At 42.1% G+C, this 23,932-nt stretch overlaps 1 protein-coding gene across 1 annotated transcript in view; it reads right to left on the bottom strand.

Moving 5' to 3' along the window:
* Window positions 1-23,932, bottom strand: part of ank2b (ankyrin 2b, neuronal) — a 77,092-nt gene that overhangs the window by 14,022 nt on the left and 39,138 nt on the right. Inside the window, exons 24-46 of the mRNA XM_084002639.1 lie at window positions 22,919-23,060; window positions 21,497-21,584; window positions 21,216-21,319; window positions 20,529-20,567; window positions 19,119-19,343; window positions 17,659-17,757; window positions 16,623-16,777; window positions 16,308-16,519; window positions 15,749-15,953; window positions 15,558-15,654; window positions 15,231-15,459; window positions 14,975-15,100; window positions 14,716-14,838; window positions 14,076-14,108; window positions 13,785-13,806; window positions 13,390-13,428; window positions 9,726-11,297; window positions 6,729-8,732; window positions 6,116-6,193; window positions 5,839-5,970; window positions 5,577-5,726; window positions 5,047-5,281; window positions 4,419-4,479 (exon numbers count right to left, since the gene is read on the bottom strand). Of these exons, the coding sequence (XP_083858765.1) occupies window positions 4,419-4,479; window positions 5,047-5,281; window positions 5,577-5,726; window positions 5,839-5,970; window positions 6,116-6,193; window positions 6,729-8,732; window positions 9,726-11,297; window positions 13,390-13,428; window positions 13,785-13,806; window positions 14,076-14,108; window positions 14,716-14,838; window positions 14,975-15,100; window positions 15,231-15,459; window positions 15,558-15,654; window positions 15,749-15,953; window positions 16,308-16,519; window positions 16,623-16,777; window positions 17,659-17,757; window positions 19,119-19,343; window positions 20,529-20,567; window positions 21,216-21,319; window positions 21,497-21,584; window positions 22,919-23,060 (6,170 nt within the window). The remainder of the gene's footprint in view (window positions 1-4,418; window positions 4,480-5,046; window positions 5,282-5,576; window positions 5,727-5,838; window positions 5,971-6,115; window positions 6,194-6,728; window positions 8,733-9,725; window positions 11,298-13,389; window positions 13,429-13,784; window positions 13,807-14,075; window positions 14,109-14,715; window positions 14,839-14,974; window positions 15,101-15,230; window positions 15,460-15,557; window positions 15,655-15,748; window positions 15,954-16,307; window positions 16,520-16,622; window positions 16,778-17,658; window positions 17,758-19,118; window positions 19,344-20,528; window positions 20,568-21,215; window positions 21,320-21,496; window positions 21,585-22,918; window positions 23,061-23,932) is intronic.

Raw genomic sequence — 23,932 nt, forward strand, 5'->3', positions numbered from 1 at the left:
CCCGTCTCCTGCAAATCAGAACACTCAAGATCAAGATCACTCAGTAACTTCAGAGCTATGGGGGAGAGAGATCTATATTGTGCCTCAGGCTTAGGTGACATTGGCCTCCCCGTCTCTTCTGCATTTAAAAGCACAACAAGTTCTTTACTTGTCTCCTCATATTCAGGCACTCGGCTTACAAAGGCTTCTCCTACAGAAGGGGGGTCATATAGTTGACATATCAACTTGTTTCCTCTTGATGTTTCAACTGCCTCAGCTGATTGCTTTTCTTCAAGTATGGAGACAGCTGATTCAGTCACCAGTGCTCCAGGTGATAAAGGCCTGTGTTCCGACTCTGGTCTCTCTTCCCTCTCAATCTCTGTTTGTATTGCTTGTAATACATCTGCATTTGGTGAATCTGAACTCACACCCCCTTCTAACTCTCCCTCTTTCACACCTGAATCCTCCAAAGCATACTCAATTCGTGTTCCAGTATACTCAAAAACACCAGTTTTACTGTGAAAAGTCTCTCCAACATAGTGAGGATCATGTATTTGAGAAATCAGCTTCCAAAGTTCAGCATCATAAACAAGTCTATATACTGGTACCCTTATTGCCTTTAGGGTTATGGTTTGACGACTACCATTCATTGGTCTTTCTGTGGTGTCCAGCACTTCTGATTCTGGAGAGTCAGGTCTCTGCTCACAAATACTTAGGTCTTCATCTGGTTGTGCATATTCAACATCAGATAGCACTGACTCAGGAGAAGATGATCTATGACCAACAAATGAAACCAATTCATATAGCCCTGTTTTGAATTCTGGTATTGGTGAGTCTCCTCTGTAGTCATCTCCAGAGACTATTGAATCAGGTGATGATGGCCTCATTTCAGTGGGCAGTGACATAGTCCCATACTCTAAATCTGAACAGATTGAATCAGGGGACATGTATCTTGCCAGTGTGGTCTGAGCAGTAAATTCAGGGAAATCCTGTATAAACACAGGAATGGGCGACTCAGGTGATAGAGCCCTGTTTTTGTTTACAGATGTTACAGAATCAGGAGATGTAGGTCTGTCCTCAGAAAGAAATGAAATGTTTAAATCAGTCTCCAGATCTAGACCTGACATTACTGACTCTGTTGACACTGATCTGTGATAAACTTGAGAGGATCCAGAGAAAGAGGCAAAGAACTGAGGAATAGGGGAATCTGACATTAAGGCTTGCTGGCTATCTACAGATCTCCCTGAGTGGGAAGAATCTGGTCTAAGTGCATCCAGAACCAACAGCGATTGCGGTGACATGGGTCTATATTCTGCATCAGAATCAGGGAAAAGGGATCTTTGATCATTTTCAAATTGCAAACCAGCAGTTTCAACTGTTACATCTGACTTTGTACTTCTTTCAGTACAATGAAACACTCCTATTTTACTCATGAAGGTTTCTCCTTTATATTGTGGGTCACGGATTTGAGAGATGAGCTTCCAAAGTTCTCCATTATATGCTAAGCTGTAGACCGGTAATAAACATTCTGTTAAGGATAAAGGTATATGATGCTGAGGTACAGAAACGGAAGATTCTCCATGTAACTGCAGATCTTCAGGGAAATTTGATACAGGTTCTGGAGACAAACAAGGTGACAGAGCTTTATCAGATACTTGTGTCTCTTCATAGGTAGCTATAAACTTTGATTTCTTAGATTTTTTCTTTCTAGCAGATTTTGTCTTCTCAGTTACAGGATTGTACATTTCCTCCTTTGAATTTCCTTCATTAAACAAGTTATGAGGTAATTCTGCTGTAGGTATTGTTGAAAAGACCTCCACTCCAGCTGGTGGTGTACGAATGTTTTGGTCAGACTGACTGCCACCAGGTAAAACTGTTTCTATCTTGGATCCAGTTTCATTATTTCTCATAGGATTTCCTTCAGATTTCGACAAAATAAAGGTTGGATATCTTTCTTGAGGTTTTGACTTTTCTAGATCAAAAACTATGTTAGTTTCTGTTTCAAACTGCCTTTCAGCACATGCTTCTTCCACAGCAATTACAGCTTCAAGTGGCATGTCTTCCTTAAGAGGCAGGTCATCTGCATGATTAGCCCCATTATCGCCTATAGAGCCACTTGAATCAGGAGATAAAGGTCTATTCTCAAAATATGACAGTAATGGCATGGCCTCATACTCTGTATCTGACAACACAGACTCTGGTGATGATGAATGATCATTTACAGTACCAGCATGATGCACAGTCAGCGTATATTGTGGTATGGGAGAATCTGGGGGCAGACACTCATTGAATGTTTCTGATTCAGGAGAGAAAGACCTAATGTCTAACATTGCTGACTTTGGAGAAATAGGTGTGTAGGTGTCTGGTGAAAGTGGTCTTTCCTCAACATCAGATACAGATATAACAACCCAATCTTCATCCTCCTCTTCAGATACTGATTCCACTGGTGTTGGTGGTTTGTTCTCTTTATCAGATATTAATGGTTCACGTGATTTACGTCCAATAACAGATACAACCAATTCAGATTCATCTCCAGATGCAGGTGACGCAGCTCTATCTTCATGATAAACTAATGCTGAAGACGTGGAACCATATTCTATATCAGAGCATACTAATTCAGGTGAAGTGGACCTCACCCCCATCATGGCAATAGCCGAGTCTGGCCAGTTGTCACTGAATCCAGGTATCGGTGAATCAGGTGACAGTGCTTTATGTTCATTTAAAGATGCTACGGATTCTGGGGATGAAGGCCTGTTTGATAACAAAGTTGCTGTTTCAAATTGTAAATCTGGTGACACTGACTCAGGTGATGATGCTCTACATAGATACGGAGTAAAAGAATCGGAGATTTGTCTAAATTCTGAGACAGAGGAGTTTGGTGCCGTGACACACCCACTGAATTCAGGAGATGATGATCTCATTTCATAGACATCGGGAGAAAAAGTCACATCCTCAGAGGATGTAAAAATATACTGCATCTTTTCTAACTTGGCAGACTCGGGTGACGATCCTCTGTCTTCTATGTCAAAAGTTAATGATTGAGGTGAGATGGATCTATCACCAGTATAATCACTGCCCAGTGATACTGGCCTTCCAAATGGCCTTTTGTTGGAAACCATTGGTGTTAATGGCCTTTCCTCTGCGTCTAATGTTAGCAGAACAGAAGTGACTCCCAGTGCACTCAGTAATGGCTGGCCATGGGCAGAAGCCTCAACATCACCAGTCTCCCATGGAAGAACAGGTGGTGGTAGCGGAGACAAGGGCCTAAACCGAGGTACTGGAGAATCGGGTTCAAGAAAATTCAGCTCATTTAATGATGATGTTGATTCAGGTGATGAGGCCCTACTCTCTGTCAGTAATATTACTGTACCAGTCACACTATCAGCGAAAGATGATCTATCATGAACTAAGCTGTGAAGTTCACAAATATTTTCACATGTGGATTCTGGTGAACAGGATCTATATGTGGATGCTTTAATCTCAGGTGAAGACTTTACAGAAACCACATTCTCAATTTCATCCTGTTTGAATGACAGTGTTTTCTCAAAGCTGTACTCGGACATATTATCTACTGATCCAACCCCTATCTGTTCATAAGTTGAGTCATGTGACACCTGGATGAAGCCGGTTTTTTGAGACATTAAACCTGGAAAGGTACAACTGGCATCAGAGGGACCTGCTAATGCCTGAGTGGCAGTGGCAGTTTGATTGAAGCCATGAAGGAATTTGACATCAGGGTCACGTGAAATTTTAATCTCACGTTCAGAATTGGAAACATCTTCATCAACGGTTGTGTGTCTAGCAGCTCCCTCAACCTCAACTTGAAGTGTTTCTTCAGAGGATGCATCTATAGGCACCACAGATACATCCACACCATCTGAACCCGTCAACTCATAATCATATCCATACAGGACTTTATAGAGTCGACGTGAAACTTCATCCATGTGTTTGTTGCCCATTTCTTTGTTCAGCGCAGATTCTTCTGTCACTTTAGCGGAATCGGAAGGAAGCACAGAAGGAGGCTCAGCCGTAGGTTCTTGTGTAAAGCAAATCTTCCCAGAGACTTCATCGGTTTCTGTAAGCTCCATAGACAGTTTCCGGAAGTCTTGTTCAGCTTGATCACACTCGATCAAGCTATCTGCAAAATCGGTCATGGACAACGGTCGACTCTCGCACACACCTGTACGAGAGGATGACTCTCGCCACGGTGACAAATAATGAGCATCGTGTTCAGTTTGTAGACACTCCAAGCTGAACTCCTCTCCCCCCTCTGCCCCCTCATATCCAACAGCTCCCTTATCATCACATAGTTCAACAGTGGGGTAAGAAGGTGGGCTAATCTCGGTGCCTAACATGGGTCCCCCTTTGAACACAGGGTCTGTCACATGGGATCGGAGGTTGTAGGGAGAGGTGCGGTACACTGTAAAGAAAGGACTTACTTGTGTAAAACCACCTGTGTGTACCGTGTCTGTCAATTCCTCATATATTCTTTGTGATGAGCTGTGAAGAGAAACAAAAAATTCTGTCACAGGATAGCTGATCAAATAAAAAAAATATATATATAAAATAGAAGCAGATAAATCTTTCCTATTATCAGTATTCCTTTGAATTGGCATATTGGCAATGTATGAATACATATTCCATCAAAAAACAACTTAAGCCACTGAAATTTAAGCCGCAATGATTACACGCATTGAAGCGGCTGCACATGTTGCAACATGTCTTGGTGTGATCAGGGCCTAAAAGTCCAACTAAAATACAAGAAGTCATCCCAAAGAAAGAAAACAATGGCCTCAATAAAAATATATGTTAGTGCCACATCAACGAGCATCTGAAATGACCAATGTTGACATTTGCAGGTAGATTTGCTACAATGTATTAGCTAGTTATCTATCTAGAATGGAAACTAAAGTCAGTTAACCTTTTCACTTGTGGAAGTTTGTTTGGATAACCCATTCAACACGGTGAGGTGCAGTGCAACACGTGTCCATGTTTGTAGATAAACAGGAAATAGCTTGAAAGCTAATTGGTTGTGGTCACCTGAATTAAACCTTCTAGGTAACTTACTATGTTGTCTCCATCTCTTTTTGTAGTTTCTCTTTCTGGACATTTTTAAGAAGGCTTGTTGCTGTGGAATCTGTCTCTGGTCGTCCCACTGTCTCGTGAAGTGATGACAAACTGGAGGATAGGTCCTCTGCTGTCACCATGGGTACATCTTGTCCTGAGGCTGGACTCCTCCGTGTGGCCTCTGAACGCCTGCCTGGCCTGGGGCTGTCAATGTCTTCATGAAGGGCAGAGAAACCTGACAAAGGAAACAGTGTATGCGTTGGACCAAACAAGGATTATTTATGTCAGCTTGGAACGACCAGTAAATGTCTTCTATTTTCTAAATCTGTGTGGATCTGTGAGTAGGAGACACCAAATTTGCAACTGCGGTCACAGAATCCAATGGGTCACAGAATTTGGTGTAATACAGTTATACTAAAAGAGTTTTTAAAAATAGAATTGTTTAGGAAATTAATCAATCAAAACTTTCTACACAGACTAAAATAAAACATAACCATCGGTCGGTTTCAAGTTAACATTGGCATGTATACCTTCACTGTGATCCAATGCTATGGTTCGCTCTATTTCTGCATAGGTATGTGATGACGTCTCGTCCTGAGCGGACTTGATTATTTTGGTTTCAATGAGGTGAACAATGTCCATTCGGTTGATCTTAGTCAGTCTGTGGATCAGCGATGTTTCTGTTGAAACAGAAAACAGACTTAATAGTTCCACTTTAAATTTGAACACGAGTTTCTGCTTTGTTCTTGTAAGCAATAATTATGAGGAACATATACCCAACTTATCACTGACCTGTGGAATTCTTTCCCTCCCTCTCCGCCCAGAGTTTCAAAAGGGCATGGCTTTGGTCTTGCAGTGAGTTGGGGTTTTCAATCCTTACCAGGTTGATCCTCTCCTCGCTGAAGTCCAGTTCTCGTGCTAACTCTGTGGAGAAAAAGAAGATACACTAATGATTATGATGATTGGAAGATTCAATTAGAAAATCATGACTCTTGAAGGCCTGCCAAAAAATGAGCAAATAATGTATATTTGAAGATAGTTTGACTGCTGCGACTAAAGTGTGACTCACCCGTCCAGCTGAAGCCCAGATGGTCAGCTATAATGGCCAACCCTTGCTCTTTACTCTCGACTTCATCCTGTGGATCAACTGCAAATACCACCAGAACGCCACGCGCGGTCAGAGCCGCAATGTACACCAAGTTAAGTCACATTCACAAATGGTATCAGAAAAAACCCTTCACTGGCTTTCTTGTAGTTCTAGTTCTTACAGTTTGTTTGTGATATCAGATTAAATAATTGTAACCTTGAACAAATACATAATATGCCTGTAAAGAATGGTTGTCGTGGCACTATGATTAAGAAACATACATTTAAATTATTAGAAAATAAATGACATTACATGTGATTGTTGAAATAATTATTTACTCTTTAATGTTTTAAAAAACGTTTTAGTCACTAAGTTGTTTTCACAAGTTCCATAAAGCCTTTAAGTCAATCTTGAGATTTTCGGCACACAAAGAGGGAAAGAGAGACGACAAACACAGCTCAAACGACATAGCCACATGGATTCTTCAACTACAACGGGACTTAACTACAAGAGACAGAGAGGCAGCACCTTTACAACTACAGCGTACTAATGAGGCACAAGAGATAGAGAATAGCCCCTTAAACTGGGGGGATACCTTGACTTTGGGCTTTATCGTCTGGGATTCGCTGCATCTGTGTCTCAACAGGGTCGTCCCACAGTGGTCTAATGGGAAAGATGTCTCCTGAGGGAGGGAACGTTTCTCTCTCTATGATTGACGGATCAATGAGACTGCTCTCATCATCCGAGTTGGCGGCTGCAGCCTCTTGCTCCTTCTCTGTCTCTGCCTGGGCCAACCTAGCCACGAGTTTTGCCGCTTCATCGCTGATCTCTTCAAAGAACTCAATGGACTGTTGCTCGCGTTTCTCTTTAGTGGGTGTTGATGGATGAGACAACTGACCACTTTTGCCTCGGACTGGCAACCTGGACTGGAAGCCTTTAGATTTTACTGACTCAGCACTCAATGGTCGACCTTGTGCTTTTTTTACAGGTTGCCTTGTAGACTCCCCCTCACAGAAGCTCTTGGCTTTGGAAGAAGATGTCTTTGTTTTGACATCCACAGAGGGACCTGTGTCTGTCTCAGATTTTCTCCTTGAATCCTTTTTTGCAGGGACCTTAAGCTTTTTGTCCTGGGTAGACTCGGGACGTTTGACCGTACTATCAGACTTGGGGGTGCTAGCCTTGATGGGAATTCTAGATTTGGATTCGGAAATGAAGGAGGCTTCTTTTTTAACAGTGGTTGAAGCGGGGGCTGCATGAGATTGAGAAGGAATTGTGGATTTGCCCCGACCATGTGAAGCAGACTTAGCTTGAGTTTTGCCTGGAGTCTTTTTAACACTACTGGGAGCAACTTGTTTGGATTTGCCTGTTGGTTTTGGCACTTCTATCACTGACTGTGGCTCTTCTGGGGATGAATCAGAGGACTCTTGGCCCTGCTCAGAGTAAACTGATCTAGTGACTGTAGTTTCTGCTGTCTGTACAGTTGTTATCATCTGGTCAGGGGAACTTTTGTCTAAATCTAAGCATCCTTCGTTCACATTTTTGTCTAGACCTTCAGGGGATGTCTGATCTTTCTTTGTTGGTTTGGCTGAAGCAGAAATGCCCATTTTAGGGATTTTAGATTTGGAGGCATCAGCTTTAGAGGCTTGCTGATCACCTTCAGGTGGGGACAGAAGCTGAGAATCAGTTTCTTCTTTTGCTTTCTCCTCAGTTTTTACCTCTAGTGTTAGATTGAGGCCAACTTCAGGTTCTGCTGCTGATCTACCTTCTTCCCCGGCCTCTTCTAAGAGAGACTCATCAACAGGTTGTTCACCTATCTGGAAAAAGGCAAAACCACCCGCTTCTTCCTCATAGCTCCTCTTAGTCATGTCAATAGCACCACTTCGGGTCATCTCAAAGAGCTTCCCTTCTTGGAATAGAAAAGGGTTGGGCTCACTGGTAGGAGTGCTCTCTTCTGTTGGTGTTCTACCAGGTGTTGTGTCCGGAGTTGCTTGCAGAGACTGACGGTCAACCACCAGATTCAGTATCTTCTGTTCCTCCTCTTTGACACGAGCTGCAAAAGTGGCATCGTCCTCCCGCATGGCAGACCATGAGTCAGTGTCTACCCTTGCAGTGACACCTTTTGACTCAGTTCTGGGAGGCTCAAGTGCCTCATCATCCTCTTCTGTGTCATCATATATACAGACCTCTGGTTTGAATGCTTCATTTGTTTGACCGATGGCAACAGTTTCATCCTCTGGTGCTTCTGGATGCTCCCGTTGATCTTCTTTCACTTCATCGGTTACATTGCTAACTTGTTTTAGCCTAACACCCAACTCTTCACCATCCATATCATCTCCTTTAGTGTCTTTTGACTTCCTTAAGCACTCCTCCTTTTGTTCATCGGTCCTGTTTTCAGCATTTGATGTCACAGCAGCCTTTTTGGCAGCACTGCCTTTATCAGCTTTTACAGATGGTGGTTCTCTTTGTTCCTGTGTCATTTCCAATTCAGATTGTGAACAATGCTGGTCTGAGACAGAGTGAGGCCCCTCTGAAGTGACAGTGGCTGTTGTTCTTGTTGTGCTCTTGACCTCTTTGCTGTGGGGTCCATCATGCACACCTGCTGAAAAAGGAGAGGGAGGTTGTACTTTAATATGGGGATCAACAAAATAACCTAATTTTGAATCTTCGGTGGGTCTATTGAGCCCACATTCACTTTGCGAAAGCTTCTCGCTTGTGGGCTCTATTGTTTCATAGCTGTCATCCCCTATTTTGGCATCTGCTGACGAAAACAAATCTTTTCTAGAGTTCTTTTTGCTCCTGGCATCTTGCTCCATTTCATCAAATGTTTTTATTTTGGCTGCCATCTTAAACATCTCCTCCTCTGGAGTGATTTTTCTCTTAGCTTCATAGCTGTCTGAAGTATCCTCTTCTGGGTCTTCAGGGATGACAGCCGGATTGGATGGAACAGAGAGGAACTTATGGTCAGGGGGTTTGGGGTTTACCTCATAACTTACCTCTTCAGAACTAGGAGTATCAGGGGAGAGGGGACTCTTACCGGAACTTGTCATCTGAGATGTCTGCTCACAACTGTCATCATCAGCACTAGCCTCATGGTCTCGAAGCAGCCTACCACGCAAAGCATCTTGGGGGAATTCTGTAGCTTTGAAGGGTTCTGGATGGGTAAAGGATTTACTAGGTGGATCGAGAGTTGATGGGAAGGATGGGTGGCTTTTTTGCTCTACAGGGCTGTTTTCTAAGGAGTCATGAGGAGGGGAGTCCTTGGTTGGGCTAGGTTCAATTGAATCTGGGGACTTATGGGAGGAGTTGTCTTCCATGAGAGGACTACCGTCTAGCGAGTCTCTGTGGCTTATTGTCAAAGAGTCATCAGCTAATGGACTGAGAGCATCTGAGTCTTGTTTTAAAGGCAGCTCTAAGCTTTCGTGGCGATGAGAAGACGATCTAGAGCCAGGAGAACCAACTAAAGACAATTCTAGCTGATGATCAGGGCTCTCGTCATCGCTAAGAAAAGTTTCTACAGTCTCTGAAATTCTCTTTGTCAGCTTTTGTGGTTTAGATGGCTTAGACTCGCTCCTCCTAACAGATATAGACTCACTTGTAGGGTGATCATCTGCAGCTTCACTGGAAGAAACAGGGAGAGTCAATTCTGTAGACAGTTGGTCACCAGTGGTCCCTACACCAGAGTCCCCAGACTTCTCTGTGTCTTTACTTTCTTTTTCGACAGTTGTGGCAGTTGCTGCCAAAGTTGTAGAGGTCTGCTGTCCAGTTTTGGGAGAAAGACACAGACTTTCTGGGCTTGTACCTGGAGTGGCAAGACCCTCATGCTTGTAACTGTCCTCAGAGCTCAGATGAGGAGTTCCATCTCCAGAACTGGCACTTAGTGTGTCTGCCACACCCTCATGTTTTAAGCTGTCAGAGCTATCATCAAGACCACCATTTCCAAAGTCTACAGTTTCAGTTAGCTCTGAATGAGCGGCAGCATCAGACTCGGTTTCTATCTCTCTGTCTCGCTTAGTGGCCTCTTTCTTGCGAGGTTTAGAATCCAACGACACTTCTCGTTCTTGAGAGACACGTGAGGTTATTGCTTTGGTCATGGAGTTTGTCTGGATGGTGTCTTCTTTTGTGGTTTTCTCCGATCTTGATGTAGAGGAGGTTTTGAACTCAAATAGTCCAGACTTTCCCTTTGAGGGGTCCTGCCCTGTTTGGAACGCTTGCATCAACTCTTTAACTGACATCGTCTCCTCAAGTTTTTCAGATTCAGCTTGAGGGGATTTAGTAGGACCCTGTTTTGATTTCAGGTTTTCTTTGGTTTTTGGAGAGGGTTTGCTCAAAACAGGCAATTGTAAAGGCTTGCTTCCAGTTACCTTTTTGCCTTTTTGCTCTGCCTCAACTTTCTTTTGCAAAGCTTTGACTTTGTCCTTTATTGACCCAATGGGGGTTTCTTCAACCACTGGGGATACAGGTGATGCTGGGGCAGGGACTGTAGGCACACTTAGAAGAGCACCTGCCTCAGTTGATTCCTCTGCCTGCCGATGGTCTTTCCCCTTCCTTCTGACTGGCTTAGCAGCTGTTTTGTCATTCACTTTGATTGGAGTAGTTGGCTTTGCACTTTTGCGTAGTACAACATCAGTGAATTTTTCTTGGACGGCTGGCTCTTTTTTAACTTTGACTTTGGAGCCTACTGGTGCATCCAGGAGGTATTCTTTAAGGTCACCACTGTCCTTTATTGCTTTAGGTCTGGGAGTCCCTCGGTTAGCTCTACTTTCACGTAAGATGGGCTCTTGAGTTTCTAAGGCTGCCATCTTTTTGGCCTCCTCTATTTCACTGTCTGAGAGGAGAACCCACTCCTCTGCCATTCTAGCTGCTTTTGCTACCTCCTCTGCTGCCTCACCTTCATATGTTCCACTCCTCAGTATCTCACTGACTTTCTCTAGGTCCTCTTTGACTTTCTCTAAGTCTTTCTCCATTATTTCTAATGGCTCTCCAGAAACATCCTCAGTCCCTTTCTCTAGACCACACCTTCCTAAGGAAGGGGATTTCTCTGTTGAGTCTGCAGTCAAGATGGCAGTCATTTTGATCAAATCTTGTTTCATCTCTGACACGTCGGATAGGAGGTCTGGTTCTCGAATCAGCTCTGATTTCAGGACTGATGTCGCCGTCTCTTCATCTTCCATATGGAAGAAGGACAAGTAAGGAATAAAGAAAATCAAAAATTCAAATGAAAGGAGACAGACATTGGAGAATGTGGTCAGGACAAGATTGGAGCACACTGCAGGGATAATAGGACAACAAATTCACAAAGGGTTCTACATCGGGGTATCAGAGGAATTGGGCTTTTACTTTCATATGTCTCTGGGGAACTGTGGTAAAGCAAAGGCTAAATAATACCGATGGAAAAGGATGTGAGCAGGAAATAACTTGCTCATACACTCAGCGCACCCACACTCACAAGACAAAACTATAGAACAAAACTAAAATACATATAAATATGATTGAAGCCATGTAACCAAGAAACAACATATAATGTAAACAAGGACAACATCAAGGAAACAAAGAAACAACAAAAAGACATCTCAAGATTGCTCGGATGTATGACAAATGTCATTGTGAAAACAGGCAAAATGGCTTGAAAACAACTCAGTCTATCAAAGAAAGCCAGTGATGCAAAATACAATGATTTGCCATGCTTTTCATTCTACACTAAGCAGATACTTTAATAGGAGAATGGAGGACCTCTGGAATACTAGTAAAATCTTGCAGGGAAGGAGAGTATTTTAATTCCATTTGTCCTCCATTCAGCCTTTTGTGTGACTAAACATCTGAAATTTAACTGAAATGAAAACTGAAATTGTGCAAAAAAACATAAGCAAATGGCGATGTGAGTGATCAGCACTCCAGCAAGAGAAGAAATGAACATAAACAAGACATTACGTCGCATCATACGGACATACAAGCACACGCATACACATTTATGTAAGGCAAGTTATTTCCATGCAAAGCATAGGGAAGTGCTATGGAAAGGTCTTGGTGAAAAGGGAGTGAGTGGAAAGTTCAATGAACAGTCTGAATCTGCAATTAGTGTGTAAGAGGTCCTCATGATCAAGAGCTGTTTGTTAATATGTTTTCATTTAGAGTTGGTGAGTTTTTGGTCCACAAATCTACCGCGATGACATTCATTATTAGTATCATCTATATTCAATAGAAATATTATCTATATTACATTTCTCCTGACAACATATACATTGAATTTTAATCTGTAGCATGTCATCGATGTATGTTCAGAATTTTTCATTAATTACAGCCGAGCCTCCTAAAAAGTATGTTCCCAGGGAGAAGGGAAGAGGTCTGGGTGGTGGATGGGTCAAAAAACACAGGGCTTTCAAAAATTACAATGTAATTGAGGGTTCTGTTTAGTTGTATGGGAACGTAATTTTGTAGGAGACGCAGGTTAATTATGAGGTTATTTTGAATGCTGAAGCCTATATATTTACCTATTTCTATTTTAGTCTTTTTCTTATACCTACATGACCAAGGCAAGGGGCAACGATTCAGAGTGGGTGAGGAGGTTGACTACTTCTAGCTTTACCATGATAGAGGACTACAACTGAAGGAATACTAATATTCTGGCTTCTAATTTCCTGGAACTGGATGCTTGGCTATCACTAGCACCCAGTTTTTCGGAAAACAGCGCACAAGCACGCATTGGCTGGTGAGAAACACATTTTTTTGGAATTTGAATGACCAGAAGTGCTAGAAAAACCCTGGCACAAGAGAATGAACACATTATTAGGAAGGCATTATAAGCAGCTAGAGTCCAGGTGTGCTTCAGTGACGACAAATCACATCACTTATCTCCTTTCTCTCATTTCCCTTCTTGCTGCCTTAACTAACTGTGAGGGATCTGAAGTCACACATCCCACAAGCATTATTGGTAAGAGGCTTTTATAGATCTAACCAGTCAAATACTGCCTTAATACCATTAAAAGTTGTATTTTGACCTAAATCTGAAAACTATATATATATATCATAATGAAAGATGCATGAATCAAAATACCTTGGAGGTTTTTTGGTGATTTTGGAGAGGTCTGATTTTGTACTAAACCACAAACAAATTTTGTTCTTTTGGACTGTGCAATTACAAGTATTTTGATGCCTATACAAGTGACAAAATTACATTGAGTTATAGGCCACAACATTAGAGGCCATTGTCAAATAAACATCACTACAGTAAGAATGCGTTTCAATATTTATGTACATACATAGGAGGCATTGTTGAACTCTTTCTCCGAATGTCCGATCTCAAATTGTTGAGGGGAAAGAGTTAAATTGAAGACATTTGGGCACGTGTGAAATCATAAAAAAAGAAAGTAAGAAGTGAAGTTAAGTCTCAGGAGAAATATAACATTGACATGTGGAGTTTGTGTGACGGGACAAAAATACATGAAGCTTAAAAGGCTTTGAAAGATGGAAATGGTATGTTGCCAAGTGGTGTCAGTGTAGCAGTCTGGTTATTCCTCTATGTACTAATCACACATACAATATCAGTGCTATTGTCATAGACATTTTATAGAATAAAGACATGCAGTATTATAACAGAAACTAGCAACTATTTTAGTACATGTTATAGAGGAAAGAAATGGTAAAAATGTCTTACATTTCTCTAGCGTTCCGCTGGTCTGGAAAAAAAAGATGGAAAATGGAAAACAGTTAGTTTCATTCACTGAATGTGCTGAATATTGTAAAACTACTGCTATTACCATGACAACAGCTATTTAGAAAAGAACACTAAGGGCACAAATGAGCTGACAAATCTTCTACAATGAAGAAAATATATCTAAAATGTAATATTTGACTACTTTATTTCGTGCTGATAAGACAGTGGACAGGACAGATGAGCAGAGCTAGTTAGTGGAAGAGGGAGGAGGGAAGCGGTGGCTGCTTTTACCTCTTCCTCTTGCTCTTGATCTGAATCGGACTCCTTTTGGGAGCAAGAAGCAGCGAGAAGCAGAAAGATGTACACATAGAAACATCAGCAACATTAAAAGGGAGAGAAAAAGACAGGGGGGCAATGTGTGGTTACCAAACCATCGAAGACAAGCAGTCAGTGTGATTTCAGGGAAATGCTGGAGATTTTTAAAGCTGCGTTACACAAACATTTTGGACGTACAAAAATCACATTCATCTTTGCCTCAATCATACTTTTTTGTCTCTTGGCGCTTCAGCATGAAGCATCCAAAAACTCGCCATCATATTGAACCACTACTGGGATTTGAAGTTGATTATATTTAGTTTTCTTCTGATCTGATTAAAGTTCAGCAGCCTGTAATGTTGCCTCTCACAGCAGTGAAGAGGTCACATTCAAGTACTCATAGAATTAGCACACTTCACTACTTGGGATGTCAAACAGTAATATATGAAAGAAGAAATTGGCGTTATGTTTTGGAATAGTGTAGTTATTGTTAAGTGGGAGATTAGCATGTATTACAGCGCTGCAATATATTTCATTAAAGTGCTTTTCATGAACTAATAACTGACGCCACATAAAGCTTCCTCATTTGAGTCAAACAGCAGAGTAGTATCTTTACCTTGCAGTACAATGGGAGGGTGATGTTCAGGTTACATATGGCGTTTTGGGTGAGTGATCTGTAGTTCCTGGGTTCCTTCATAAAGGACAGACGGCCACACGGCTCCTGAGTGTTGTCTCTGATCTGCAACAGCCGAGCAGCTCGGAATTAACCAGCTAGCTTATCATCGGGCAAAATCACGTCTGATTAGAACATTACATGAGATTAGAAGAAATCAATAAGACGTATTTCCTCGTCTCAAATAAAGAACAGTGCTCACTTTGATGAAGAGCGCCAGTCTGTTCTCCTTAAAGGCGAAGAAGCTGAAGAGATGGTGTTGGCCACTTTTGGTCAGTGGAACAAGGTTTCCAAAGCAGTCTGCATAGATAGGTTTGCCTTCCAGCACCTGAGAAATATGACAAGACAACAAATTAAATATTAAATGTCTCAAAACCTTCTCATGTTGTGTTTCGTCTTCCCCTAAATTCATCCCCATTCTACTGATGATGCTGTCCGTCCCCACTCTCCTTCCTCACCTCCACATCTCGGCTGCGGGCCACCTCGGAGAAGTTCTCCTGCTGCTCCAGAGTTTTGTCAATCTTGTCGTCCGTCATGCAAAAGCACCGCAGTCGGGCCTCGATGGGATCGTGCGTCTTGGCGAAGATGACAAACTTGGCCATGTAAGGTACACAAATGATTTCTCGGTACACCTGAGTGGAGAAATTGACAGATTCCTGGACTTGCCGACAGTCTATCAGCCAGAATCTAGAAAGCAGAAGAGGATTGGGAGGAACCAGTGTAGTTAGGGCTTTGTTTGTTTAAATCAGTAATACATGTAGTTGTACTAAAGCAAATACGTTTACCTTGCAGACACATTGGTGGTGAAGGAGACACAGTCGTTGATGAATGTTAACGGGGTGGTTCCTGTTATGTCCTCCCATTGAGCAGGCGTCGTCCCACCTTCACATGGACACAAACACAAGATTGACATTTAGGAAGGTGTGTCTGGTTGGTCTACTCACAGTTGTGTGTGTATTTGCGTTTGTTCTCTAACCGGTGATACTACAGAGCAGTCGTAAGGTGGGGGTGTCCCCTCCGAAGCCATTGAGGACCAGGTCGGCGTTGCTCTTGGGGATAGGGATGGTCATGGTGATGGGTTTATGGAACTTCCTCCTGCGGGGCTCCAGGGTGACGATGGGGCTGAAGGTGGCCTTGTTGCCGAGGTTCTTCCTCACTACATCCACATTCACTGGCTGGGACTGGGAGAGGAGACAGAGTAAACGAAGACCTTACTTTTGTTGTCAATACATCCTAAAGCCATGTACTGGGGATGGTTGCAACGTGTACCAGAGTTGTCAACTGACTGACAAATAAAAAAATACAACCAGTGCATCAAGCGGGGTGGCACTTCTCAAACCATTTGCATAAATGGGTGGAGACAGTACGGTAGAGAGATTCTTTCCAGACAGCTAGACTAACAACATGTTGATCCTTGACTTTTCATCTAGAAAACATTCATGTTCCCCAGAGGTTTTGTTGTGATCCCCTTTCATTCAGCATCATCCACTTTTGCCCTGTAGTCCACATAGAAACCTACTGATGTATCAAATTACCTGCAGTCCAACCCTGATCCTCTTGGTGAGGGCCCCTTCAGGAAAAACTGCCTGTACTTGGGGCACAACCGTGCTGCTCAGGATTCCTCCTTCAGGACCGATCAGATTGCTGTCTTGCTTGACGCGCGACACCACCGCAAAGTATTGTGGGAAATCTCTTGTGATGATGCGGCAAATGCGCTTCCTCTCCAGCTCCTCGGGCAAGTCGAGCTCTGGAGGAAGGGTGTACAAAGGGACATGTGTCAGGGACAAGAGTACAGTCACTTTTAAGGGCTGCTCTCCTAAAGTCATGGTGGCACGCCATCAGAGACTGACCCTCGTCCATGCCATTGAGGATCTGGTTGAGCTCCTCTTGGGTGTGTTCACAGTGGTGCTCCTTCCAGCTCTCTCCAGTCTCACTCCTCAGGATCACCAGCTCCCTCTCTTTCCCCCGCAGGGCAGCAAAGTGGGGGATCTCCACAATGACAGGACTGGAGGGGCAGAGGCCAGGTAGCATGAGTAAGTATAGAGTCATGGATCATAACAGTGTGTGTGTGTGTGTGTGTGTGTGTGTGTGTGTGTGTCACAACAAGCTAGCTACAACACATATCTCTAAAAGGCATGCTACATGTACACAAACACAGCTAAAAAGCATGATTGCTGATATTTTCATGTGATATTTTGAGGGTTCTTCGGCCTGGCAGTAGATGACAATACGTAGTTATGTTACATTGTCAAATATGCTATTTAAAGCTAGCACGTGCCAGCTCTACAGTTTAAGTTGCCCCAAGTGGTGGCAGGAGAAACTTCAATATCTAGAACTGATATAATGTGATACTTATTTTCCTTTTGGATCAAATGTTGAAAAAGGAGCAAAGCATTCCACATGTTTCATCGTCATAGTTGTCTTTTATGATTGTAATTTTCCTACATTTTGGGAAATTAGCCTGTTGGTCAACTCAACATTTACATGACAGGAAGAAAAATATCACAGGCACACACAGTATTGTTGAATTTCACCTGGTTCCCTACCTACTCAAAGGCCACACAACCATTTAAATTTCACAGAAAAATACAAAATATATATATATATATTCTAACACACGTTTATCAAGAAAACAGGAAGCAAGAAAACAAACACAAAAATGGAAAAGGCTAAGCAACAGAGAGGGACTAAAGAAAACTGGGAAAGTAAAGGCTCAGCAAAGTGATGTCTAGAGAGTGATAAGCACCAGATGAGGTGGGTGACACCAGTGCAAGCACAACAACACAATAACAAAATAACATCAAATGGAAGGGTTTGTAAAAGAAAACACTGAGAACGGCATCCATGGATTGTTTCATATGAAAAACTGTTTTTTTCCCACCCTACCCGAGGAATTTTGTCCCCGGCGGGCCGAGCTGGAGGATTCGGCTAACCAAACTCTCTCCCTCATTAAGAGGCGGCGGGGCAGTGGGGAGGTGGAGTTTACTGTGTGATCGACCAAGCGTCCATAGGCAGCAGTGAGGAAGAAAAAGCACACACAATGTTCTGGTTGGGTGCAAAGTAGAAACCTTGGGGGATTGATTTGCAACGGCTGAATGAGATGATTAACACTGTGGTCATTTTTAGCTGCATGTCTGTGGGGACTACAAGTGTTTGAAATCACCAACGATATGAATAAATAAGTACACCGTGTATGATATAAAAATAAAATTGTTAGATAATTCAATATTGTTTGAAAACACTGTTTTTTTCTTTCTACTTTGTTTCATTATTACTCTCAGTTTAATTTAATTCCAGAAGTTTTTATTTCAGATATGTTTTCCAAAATCTGTTTTCCATCCACAATGCTTTGGGTCTCTGTATGTCTAAGACATTTTTGCAGTTTTAAATATGCTTAAAGAAATGTTTGAAATGTTACCACTTTCAAGCCAAATGACAAATATGAATTTATCATTTACATTACTTATGGGACAGATTATCTTAAGGTAGAGTGACACAGGTTTCACTACAGAATTAAATACATTTTATAATATTCATTGAAAGACATTACATTTCAGTAGTTTTGGTCAGGGAGGATGTCAGTTACATCAGCAGTGGATAGCTAATGGATAACTCACTGGATGGTGGGTAATTAAAGTAACATTTTCAGTTACCTTGATATTGTCATTATGATGAAACATAATAATATTATATATGGGGAGAGTCATAACAATAGTTTAAATGCTTCTATACTATCTCAAACACTAACAGCAGGGGGCAGAATGTGAGGCCACATATCAAACCAATCATGGTGCAATATACTGCAGGCGAGGTTAATAAGAGGCTTTTTCATTCAGCGTTAGGGAGAAGGTTAAAAAGAGTCGGACTGCAGCTGTTATGAAAGAAAACAGGGCATGCTGAAGAGCAAGGATTAACACATCCCTGGAGCTGGGAGAAAGCAAGAGCAGATACAGAAACCGGTTTAGTAATGCAGAGGCAAAGGTTAAATTAAGCTGAAAGAAAAAGGGCAGCATGTTGTGAGGTTCTCATCAAAAGGGAGACAAATCCGCATCATAAGCCTGAATGTAGAGACGACAGGTTTGACCTATTCATCCTGTTTCACTTTTCATTTCCTCTTTGAACTTATCTTCCCTCTTACACTAGAGATCCATCTTTAAGATATATTAAAAAACCTTGTTAATTCCTTTTTTCTAAAAGATGTCAAAGGTTATTGACGTACAATTTCCAAATCTGCATAAAAAATGTGCATGCTGCTTTCTACATGTTTTATATTTTCTACCCCTCCTGTGTATGAACTAACTTCCAAAGCATCCATTCAGTCCACCACCCGTCCCCTGAGGTCTTACCCGAGGAACTGGGCTCCAGACGGCCCCACCTCGATGAGCCTGCTGGCCAGGCCTTCGCCCTCAACCATCGGGGGCATGGTGGCCAGACGGTGCCTCTTCACCAGCCGGCATGTCACCCGCGTGGGCGCGCTGCACTTCCTGGGCGGGATGATGATGCGCAGGCCGTTGTGCCGGCAACCGCGCATGGCTCCGCCCCTGGCGTCCACCATGAAGCTGACCAGGAAGCTGGGGTGGAACGGGAGATATTTCCACAAATTAAAAGACATTTCTCATTGAGCCCATTAAGTGAGGAGAATAAACACCAAAGTGACTTGTTTGTCCACGTGTTAATACTAGCAGTATCTCTGAAGTGTAGCTGCCAGAATGATAGAGGCCGACATATACTGCTGATGTGGATGCTGGGAATTATCAGACTGGAAGCTTGACAGTACTTTTTTGTTTTCAAAGTCTTCACTCATGGTTCATTTACTCGCTTGTTCTGCAATTTTTGACGAAAGCGGTTTTGTTGACTTCTGTTTTCATATAAAAGCCAGAATTACAGAATTGTAGTAAATACTAAAGGCAACATATTTTTGTTTGTCGTAATTTAATTAAAAATGACAGGTTTATAGACAAACAAACCTAGAACTTTCCTGAATTTGATGCCTCTTTTCTCAACACGGTACGGTCACCACGATCAATGACTCCTTCTCTATAAATCTCCTCAAGTTTCATCAAACATTTTAACATCAAAGCTTGAGACTCTTGGACTTCACTTCTCATGCAAAATGGCATCAACATGGATCACACATCTCGATGAGCGGGTGCATGGGTGTGATGATGTCACATTACTCCCAGTTCTAATGTGAACTGGCAAACACAGTGTTGAACAAACACACAGAGACATAAAATGTGTTATTGAATCCACAACCAGTAAACTGTTAGAAGACAAAGATTTCTATTTGCTTTTCTGGTTGACAGACATTAATATCAATAAGACCTTTTTCAGTTGGAGGCAGTGTTCCTCCATATATTATTATCTTATATAATACTCATGTTATGCCATGTTATGTTAGTGGAAACACACAATTAACAAGACATTGTATGAAATCCACAAACACGTCCTCAACGTCCACCGCCTCCTTTTCCCCCCAGATGTCCCCAATTTAATGTTCTGTCGGTATCACATGATGTGTCCATGTGGAGACATCAACTCCGTGACTCAGACATGTGGAGTTTTAGGTGCTACATTTCGACTTTTGGAGTCAGATTAAAATGATTTGATGACACATCGTGAAGCCCAGAGGAAAGTCGGAGGCGATGTCTGTCGAGGACGGTGACATGTACACCTCTCCAGCAGGAGAGCACGCTGTGAGGGGAGGAAGAGAATGATGAAGATGAGGAGGATTGAACCAAGGTGCAGAAGGTCACCTGCTGTGGTCTCCATGATCAGGGCACGGAGAGGAATGGCTAGAAACAACAGAATCAAAAGTCAAGTAGAAACAATTCAGAGACAAACTGAAACAGAGTGAGAGGGAAGTCAGAAAAAGAGACGCGGTGCGGTTAAATAGTGTCATTGATATCGTTACTGTAGTATGGCTTTTAAAAAAAACATGGACACTATTCTTTGTTTCATTGGTTGCATAAAGGAGTAGTCCTAAAATAGGAGTAAAACGGACATTCCCATTTCAAATCAATATAGCAGCATGGTCAGAGCGGCGGCCATTTTTATGTGCAACGTTGCCAATGTGACGGTTGTAGCGGGTCTGACTTCCAGCAACCAGTGGGCTCTGAGGTGAGGTTGGCAGTAACGACTAGCAGTGGAAACATTAAAGCACATTGCTATTGTCAGAGTGACAACTTGTCAAGGTTCAAAGGAGTAATAAAGTTTGTCGTCTTGGTTCGGAGTGTCGTTGTATATTGTAGATTGCGTATTGTCCATGTCCATTCCACACTGCAATCTATTCCAGGCTGCTGCATAATCAGGACTTTGTCAAGCTTGTTAATACATATTCATGAATTTACAAGATATATTTCTGTCCATGCATGCATATACATGCAAACGGTTTGTAATCTACATCTGTGTTCATGTGTTTGTCATAATAATCCTGTGCCTACCCAGAGTGAATGGGGCTGGTGGATAAAGCCACATTGTCCAGGTTCTCTGTTCCCCAACTCAGACGATACGAATCCCTCTCAGTCTCCCTGGCAAGTGATGAAACCTGGATTCAAACAAAGAACCTCTTATCAGACACACACCAGCAAGTATTTTATAACTGAAGAAATTACATATTAATATAATTTCCTTGCCAAAAGAATGAATGAAAAACTTGGGGGTTTAGTTACTCCTTAAAGCTGGAGGATTTTGTCACTATGACTACATTGACCATGTACTTTACCTGGTGACTGCCGAGCATCTCATCCATCATGGCTTCATTTTTAGGGGAGTAGTAGCCGTGGTGGGTGGGTGTGAAGGATCTATCCGAACTATAGCAGAGAAGAAGAGAAGCATTGATTGATGATGATAAAAGCAGAGGGAAATTAATGCAGACTTCAGGGGAAATACTTTCATTTCAGTTCCAAAAATTGGGGATAAATACTCTATTTAAATGGATTTACTCATTAAAACATGAAGTGTGTGTGTTAATATTGATGGTAAAACAACAACTATGTTTGCATCAAACATTTAGATTGGCAAAATAACAATATTAATAGCATCTATGCTAGCATTGTCTCACACATATTTTACGTTTTACTAGCTTGACAGGGAAATAAAACGGCTAATTTGCTAAGACTATAAGTCTACAGCGACACTAGCAGGCTTGTACTACTGTAAGGTTGTACAGTGATGCTTTAAACAAAAACAACACAAGCAGGCTAACATGCTCACGCTGGCAATGCTAACATGCTAACATGAGGCAGGTACAATTAGAATGGCCATCCGTCCGGTTTGTAAATATTCTTCATGAAATATGGTCCCATAGGAAACACCGAAAGGGGCGGGACAATTTTAACTTCGTCAGCATGTTAGCATGCTAACATTAGCGGATTTGCACCAAACAAGGAGTACAGCTGAGGCTGATGGGAATGCTTTTGGTTTTGCACGTATTTGGTCAGAAACCAAAGTCTTAGACAAATTTAAATTTGGTCGTGAAGATGCCGATAGATAAAAACCAAACACAGGGACCACCAACGTCATTCGTATTCATCCACTGGGGAACTTGAATGTCTGTATAAAATGTCATGTTGGGCCAAAGCGAGGACAGTTATGATTTAAATACATATTAAATACCAATTCCCTAAAACTGGTTATTTCAGCACATACCTTTGCATTTGACTATGGAGGCATGACAAAGAAGACAAATATGGAGTATGAGCAGGAAATGTTGCAAAACACACACCCACACACAAACATACAAACACAGGCAGTTAGTTGTTGAGTGTTTTGTCCTCGACAGGAAAGTTCATGATAAAGTTAGAACAACCACACACACTGCAAATATCAGTAATAAGACTGGAACAGGGTCAACAAGGAACCAGATCAACATGGAAACATAGTTTTCTAAAAGGGATTATCTGTTTAAATGAGTGTATGGAACACAGGGAACAATTGTTTGCTCCGTGGAGCAGATGAGCATTAGTGAGTGCATCATGAAGCAGTTGAGCGTAAACATTTGCTGAGTCAGATGCAACAAGTGCAAACAAACAAAAAATCTTCCAGGAGTCGTCGTCATTTGGTTGACCAAAGCCACACTGAACTCAAATCAGACTGCAGTGTTTGCTTGTTAGCTAAGTTGAACATGTGACAGAGTTTGAGGTACCTGTCGGTGCGTCCCCCCTCCAGGCTGAAGCGGAGGTAGTTCATCCCATCCAGATATTGTCCCTGCAGGGAGTCGTCTCCCAGCTCCCTGAGGTCCTCGGCCCTCAGATACTCCCCTCCGTCACCCGTCATCGTGTCATCACCTTGGAGAGAAAAGAGAAGAAAGTGATTAAACACTCAGGATCTGACTGTTAACCTCGCTGGCTGGCTTTCAGGTCATTGATTGATATGAACATAGACGTCGCAATAAGGGATGATAGGAAAAATAAGAGGAAGAGGAAAAATACATCTTATATTTGGTCTGATTTTAAAAGCGATTCATTCAACGCATGTGATGTACTGTGTTTTCTTACTGTAGGTATTAACACATTTGGTTCCTATGGAAACCTGCTCAGAACAAATTGTGAAACATAATTTCAACCTGAAAAAAAGGACTTAAATGGACGTCTAGGAGCTTCTGAACTTCTTACAATCTGTCTATAATTCATATCTTAAATAATATTAGTGTGTTTAAACCAACATGGATTTTTTGTGTGTTGCTCAGCACGTCTTTAAAACCAATGTATCGCTCATGTCTGCACCATGTTGTTTTCTTTTCTGTCAGGTGGAATGGTGTTATGCAACTTATGAAAATTAGGTTTGGGAAAACCATCATGGCTGGGCTTTGAATAACGTACAGTTAGGTTCAGGCAACAAAAGGAACGTTAGGTTTAGGCAGCAAAACCAACGTTAGGTTCAGGCAACAAAACAAACCCTTGGTAGGAAAATCTGGTATTAGTCATGATTAGTCATTTCACATCCTGACTCCAGACACGACATGATCAGCAAATCATGCTTTGACCCTTCTAATAAAAGACCATCATGAGCGAAATCTTCGTGGCTCAGTTCAACTTCAACTACTTCCTCTCTGCATCACTAGTACCCAGGCATCAGACTACAGTTAGTACTGCAGCGATTGAGCAGACGGCATTACACCATGCAACACACTCCTCAGACAGGGCAGCGTGCCGAATAC

This window comes from Eutrigla gurnardus (assembly GCF_963514095.1).
Source record: "Eutrigla gurnardus genome assembly, chromosome: 23".
Taxonomy (NCBI): Eukaryota; Metazoa; Chordata; class Actinopteri; order Perciformes; family Triglidae; genus Eutrigla; species Eutrigla gurnardus.